We start from the raw sequence: 6,051 nt of genomic DNA, 5'->3' as shown, positions 1-6,051 counted from the left end.
GACCAGCTGATTTAAATACATCCAGTCCCTCCAGAAGTTCCCTGACTAGATCCTCACTGATGCTTGGCCTAGGTGCACCTCCCCTGGGGCCTGAGGGGGGCCTGTGTGGGGGGGTGGGGGCTGATCTGGTCTCTGCTCAGGAACATGGAGGCAAAGAAGTCATTAAATAGGTTAGCTTTGTCATCTGATGTGACGACCAAATTTCCCAGCGTGTCTTGCAGGGGCCTCATGTTACCCAGTACCTTCTTTTTGCCCCCTGTGTATTTAAAAAAGGACTTCTTGTTGTCCTTGATTTGGGTAGCTAGTCCCAGTCCTATCTTCGCCTTGGCCTTCCTGACTGCCCCCCTGCAGTCTCCCCACTATACCCAGTCTTCCATCAATAACATACTCAAGGGACAGCTTTCTTCTCTTGCCCTCCACCTTGCAGTTGAAGGATTGTATCTCATTACTGATTTAGTTAGATATGTTGATGGCTTCTCTTACATGGTTGACTAAGCTAGCTGTCACATCTGCAGAGGTTTAGTTTACAGTCACTCAGACACAGCTTGGGTACCTTCTGCTTCACCACACTTCTGCTGCTTGGCCTAGGCCCCTTGAAAATGGCCAAGACTGGCTATAAATGTGCCAGCTCTGCTTGGTATAAAACTTGTGAGAAGTTGTTCCCAGCAGTCACCCCTCCAGCCTGGAATTCCCTCTCTCCTGAGACCAACCACAGCCCAAGCCTGGACATCTTTTGGAAGTGACCTTCTTATTTGGGCAGGTGTTTAGCAAGCAAAGCTAGGCTACGGTATTGTTTAGACCCATTTTAGAAGTTATTCTGTTCTCCTGTTGTAAGCTTTCCTGAGCCTCTGTTGGGAATGGTAGCATATAAATCAAATAAATAAACCTGTCCAGCACTGCAAGGCTACTAATTCAGAGCACTATATTCGTAGTCAGGGTTACATTTCCTTTATAATCCCCTATTTTACAAAATGCTGAATATTGAAATAGTAGAGTTTTTAGGAAAATTCTGGTCTGAAACCAAACTCCTTCTAAAAAGCAGCTCTGGGGGTAGGGGAATTCCTTCCTTGCAAAATATTCAGGGTGATGGCAAGAGATTGGTTTCTGTAAATTAACAAAAGCAGCAGTTAGCAACTTTTTCAGGCTGCAGGCTGAACCAACCCAGCTGAGATCAGAGGTAGGAGGGTGACAAGAACAGGACACTGCCACCACCACTGCCACTTTTTCCCAGCCACAGCACAGGAGAAGCCCCTGCCACCAAAGCTCCGTGTCTGTGGGCTGGGTCCGATCTGCCCCACAGACCATAGAGACTGCTGAGCCCTGAACTAAGGAATCATCTAAAACTGCAATGCTCAGAAGTTTGGTATTCACATGCCTATAAGGCTCTCTGCCTGGGTTTTCTCTTTTGCCAGCTATGTAGAATGGGGTGTCTTCCATCTGGCAAAGCAACAGAAGGTAAAACCACGTCATCATTTCCTTTTCATGAAGTGCTGAGTTAGAAGGTTTGGTCAGCACTGCTGTAGAGATTGGACCTAGACCTGGCTGGACACTGTGCTCTGGTATTGTCTGGTCATTCCCTGGTACTGGGGGCTCATGCCTTGATTTATTGTGAGAACCTTATGCCTTTGCCAGGCCATTTGTGACTGCAAGGCTGTGCACCATAATGTGAGGGCATGGAAGAAGCCAGTTCTTGGGTACGATGAGAGACTGGGTACACCCAGCACCAAGGCCAGTCTGCTCCTAATCCCATCAGTCCTGGGGGCTGTGTACATCAGCTTCTTATTATAAGCTTAGCTCTATGAGCATCTGTCCAACCCCTAGCTCAGCCCTAGGACACTGGACTGATTGGCCTCTCTGCAAACACTCCCCTATCTCAAAGGGGAACTGTGGGTCTAACATCCAGTCATGATTGTGGGAGCTTAGGGATGAGGTAGATAAATCCTTAGAGAGCTCATTCATCAAAAAAGCCTCACACCTCTATCACCTGGGTTAAGTTCCTGCTGGACTTGGACAGAAAGTTGAGTGAGAACTTCAATTCACTTTCTGCTCTTGGACCTTGGCTGCCAGTGTACTGGGGAGGTTCCTGCTCAGGAATGGGAATAATGTTTCCTGCCAGAATGGTCAGGCCCCCTGCTGCCAACCTATGTTTGTGCTCCTCACACATGTGCCCTGGGTTGAGCCATGAAGGTCAGCATTACGTTCTTGGCCAGCTCCTGTTGTGTAAATCCAATGCAGTCAAGACTTAGTGCCAGAAAGGGATGAAGGATGGAATAATAACTGTTGTCTCCTGACCATACTGGTGTTCAGATCTTGCAGCTGACAGTAGTAAAGCCAGATCCCTGGTGGCTTATTCAGATGCTTCCATGGAGTGGGCCCTGGAGCCCTTTCTGCCATTGTTATGGCTGACAGTGAGTGGCTTGGCCTCAGGCTTCTCTCAGGTTACAGGCACTAACTCCAATGCTGGGAGTGTCCTCAAAGAAACAGAGCAGGTGTCCTGCTGGCCTGCGCTTAGGTTCTGCTGCTCCTCCTGTGTGGATGATTTCAAACAGAGCTTGTAGCATGACCAGGTGCTTATACCTTGGCACCAATCATGTTAGGGCTACACCTGATGGCAATGGTGTAGCTCTTACATATTGATACAGGTGGTGTAGTACTACTCCTCAATGCAGATGGTATAGCTATATTACATATTGGTTCAGGTGGCCTTAGTACCACATCTCAGTGTGGATGGCATAGCTGTTATGCCCTGGTGTAGATGGAAATAGTTCTACACCTCAATGAAAATGGTGTCTTTTTTCCCTTTGTGTGGTTTGTATAGTTGTTAAACCTGGCAGTGGCTGCTAAAGCTCTAATACCTGGGTATAGCCAGTGTAACTGTGGTTAGCATTTGTTTTGGAGAGCCTTGCTGGTTTAGTTTGTTGCATATGATGTTCTATTGGGCATCTGATCATTAAGTTTACTTGCAGAGCTTTCATTTTGACAGGGTAGGATCTTAAACATACCATGGTTATGAGTGAGCTTTAGATCTAAAGCTAAAATATAAGCTGAAGACAGACTGGTTGATCTACTGATGGCTGAATTGCATATCTGGATAATTTATAATAAAATGTTATGGTAGTATAAGAATGACGTTGTAGCCATGACAGTCCAGAAGTTATACAAGGGGCAATGAAGAAAAGCATTTGCAATCTTGCTTAACTTTATTACAACTACATAATAGGTCCAATAAAAGAGATCACCCTATGAAATCCGTGCCTCTGGCATAATATAATGTTTATGTAATACAGTCTTGACACTCTTTGTGGGTGCTGCCCTCTTGGGGTTAGGTGATATAGCTGTTTAACCTACAGACTGACTGGCAGGTTGTCAGTCCATGGGGTAGGCCCTGCATCTTTAGGTCTAATAATTATTTCCATTCATACCTGGGAAATCTGACTTACTTTCTTAAGCATATCTTCTACTCTGCTCTCCTGACATACATCTCCTTTTGTATGGAGATCCTTCTGGTTTCTCTTGAATCATTTCTCGTTCTAGAAGCTTGCTGGATGCTAATGAAATCCAGCAGGGGCCAAAGTAGAACAAAGTAGAAGCCAGCTGTTGGAGAGGAGAATCCCTGAGAAATGACGAAGGTTTTACACTTCCTTATTGAGCATGGCGGATTGGGCTTCTCTTCCTCCTTGGATGTGGCCTCAAGAAGGAACATATGCATCACATAGCTGCCCTTACAAGGGTCCTCTTCCGTTGCTGCTGCTAGACATGGCTGCTGCTATCAAGAGCTGATTCCTTCAGCTCTTGGTGTCGGGAGAAGGACTAGGTGGAGTAGATACCCTCCTAGCTGTAAATACAAATTACCGGTTGTTTCAGTACAGCACCATGGACGTCTTCCAGGTCTGGGTCTCAGCCTGCTCTGGAGGTCACCGTTCCTGGATCCATTTGTAATTTCTTATTTCATTATTAATCTTGGCTGCGATTTTTTTCAGGAACTAAATGCCTCATAGAATGAATCCAGATTTCCTAAAGCAAGGGTGGCCAACTTGAGGCCCAGGTGCTACAAGTGGCACAAGCAGCCTCAGTGGGAGGTATGTGGCAGATCAAGGAAGGAGCAGGAAACAGAAAGCAGAAGAACAGATCGGGGAGCAAACACAGTGCAGAGTACAAAAAGCAGACTACAGATCATGCCGGGAAAGAGGATCAGTGACATTTGGGGAGGATGTTGGGAGGTTGCCAAAAAATTTGGCCTCCACTGTTCTAGGAATAAATATATCCATGGCAGGATTCATTGTCTGCTGCAAAGGGCTATCCTGCCAGATAGGAAGGTGGTTTGTGACTTACAGAGGCAGAGAGACTGATCAGATGAATGATGGATGCCCATGGAGCCAGACTGGCAGCAAAGCTGGGAGCAGGTCCTGGAAACTCAGTAGATGGATAGGAAAATATCCATGTCCTTGCAGCTAGTTCCTCTTCCTTCTGCTGTTTATGAGTAATCATAGCCAGGGCTCTGTCAAAGACTGAAGAAAGAGTGGAGAACAGCTCTGGTGCAGGGTATATGAGCAAGAAGCCAGGCTGGCAGCTGGGTTGGCTGGGGTCTGTCATCAATAGTCTCTAGCTAGACTCTCTTAGCGTGTTCTCTCATCAGACAGGGCAGTGGAGAGGGCAGGTCCTTAGGCTCCGAGCTTCCAGGTATGATCTGTGCTTTGGGTTAGAACATCCTGAGCTGTGGGGGAAATCTGGACTGTCTGAGCTTTGCCTCTTGCATTTGTACCTGCTGATGGGGAGGACTTTGATCTGTGAGCACATAGGTCAGCAATGATGTGAGCACACTGCTGCTGCCCCATTCATTTATTGTCTCTCTCTTTGTTATTTCCCCATTTAGCTGCTGTAGACTTTTTTGGTGCCAGAATAACCTGCAGAGATGATCGCTCTCCCCAGACCACCCCTGCTGCTGCTTCTCCTGCTGATCCACATCCCAAGTGCTGCAAAAGCTCAAGTCAACCCAGGTAACTGTGAGGGAAGTCAGGCATGTGCAATAACAGCAAAGCAGCTGCTCCTGAGGTTATTTTAATTGACTGTGGTCCTGCCAAGGCTCATTCATTTTCTTTCTCCATGGGTTACCCTGTTTCCAGGAACTCAAAGACTTTCCGAACACAGGAAAGATGAAAGTATCTATAGGAAATGTGGTGCCTGCACCTGTCTAGGAGGGGGAGCTGGGTTTGGACAGGTTACTAGTGGCTGCTTTCCAGTGTCCTTTATTTTCCCACAGTGATGATGCTTTCCCCCATTTCCCCACAGCACTGTGTCCCTGGCCCTCTAGGACTGGATTGTTTTCCCTGTAAATATTATAACTGTGCCAACCCTCCCCACCCCGAAACATCCACTTGGTAGAATCCAGCTACGTATTGAAGGCAATGACAAAGCTCTCGTTCACTTCAGTGGAACAAACATTTCTACCCATCTTCAAAGGGGGAGCATAGCCAAAAGCTCTTTGCTATCTAGGCTCAGAACGTGCATCTGAAAGGGAGGGGCTGAAAGCAATGGCCAACGAGACATCATCTGGATGCACCTCAGTCCTAATCTCTAGCTCCACTGTGATGATTCTCCTGCTTTTTCCATCACTGGATCTTAAAAAGCTGTACAGTGGAAGTTATTATTATTAACTCCTTTTACAGATGGAGGTGAAGGGACTTGCCAAAGGTCACCCAACCAAGCCAGGGGCAGAGCCAGGAATAGAAACCAGGTCTCCTGACGCCCAGTTCAGTGCTGTAAAAACATAAGAAGTGCTGTAGTGGATCAGTCTAATGGTCCATTTAGTCCATCATCCTGTCTCTCACAGTGGCAGGAATAGAAGTTTTAGAGGAAGTGGATATGAATGGGACATATCTTGAGTGATCCACCATCATCATCCACCCACACAGTCAATTGGGTTGCCAGCTGGCTGCAGGGCTGCACCCAGAGAGTGGTGGTGGATGGGTCATTTTCAGCCTGGAGAAATGTGGGCAGCGGGGTCCCCCAGGGCTCGGTCCTCAGGCCCGCACTGTTCAACATCTTCATCAG

At 47.1% G+C, this 6,051-nt stretch overlaps 1 protein-coding gene across 1 annotated transcript in view; it reads left to right on the top strand.

Moving 5' to 3' along the window:
• The window catches only part of DDR2 (discoidin domain receptor tyrosine kinase 2), an 80,519-nt gene that overhangs the window by 42,863 nt on the left and 31,605 nt on the right, over window positions 1-6,051 (top strand). Inside the window, exon 2 of the mRNA XM_019530719.1 lies at window positions 4,874-4,997. Within this exon, the coding sequence (XP_019386264.1) occupies window positions 4,913-4,997 (85 nt within the window). The 5' untranslated portion in view covers window positions 4,874-4,912. The remainder of the gene's footprint in view (window positions 1-4,873; window positions 4,998-6,051) is intronic.

This window comes from Crocodylus porosus, unplaced genomic scaffold, assembly GCF_001723895.1.
Source record: "Crocodylus porosus isolate Cpor-Errol unplaced genomic scaffold, CroPor_comp1, whole genome shotgun sequence".
Taxonomy (NCBI): domain Eukaryota; kingdom Metazoa; phylum Chordata; order Crocodylia; family Crocodylidae; genus Crocodylus; species Crocodylus porosus.
This window is presented reverse-complemented; position numbering and strand designations above follow the sequence as displayed.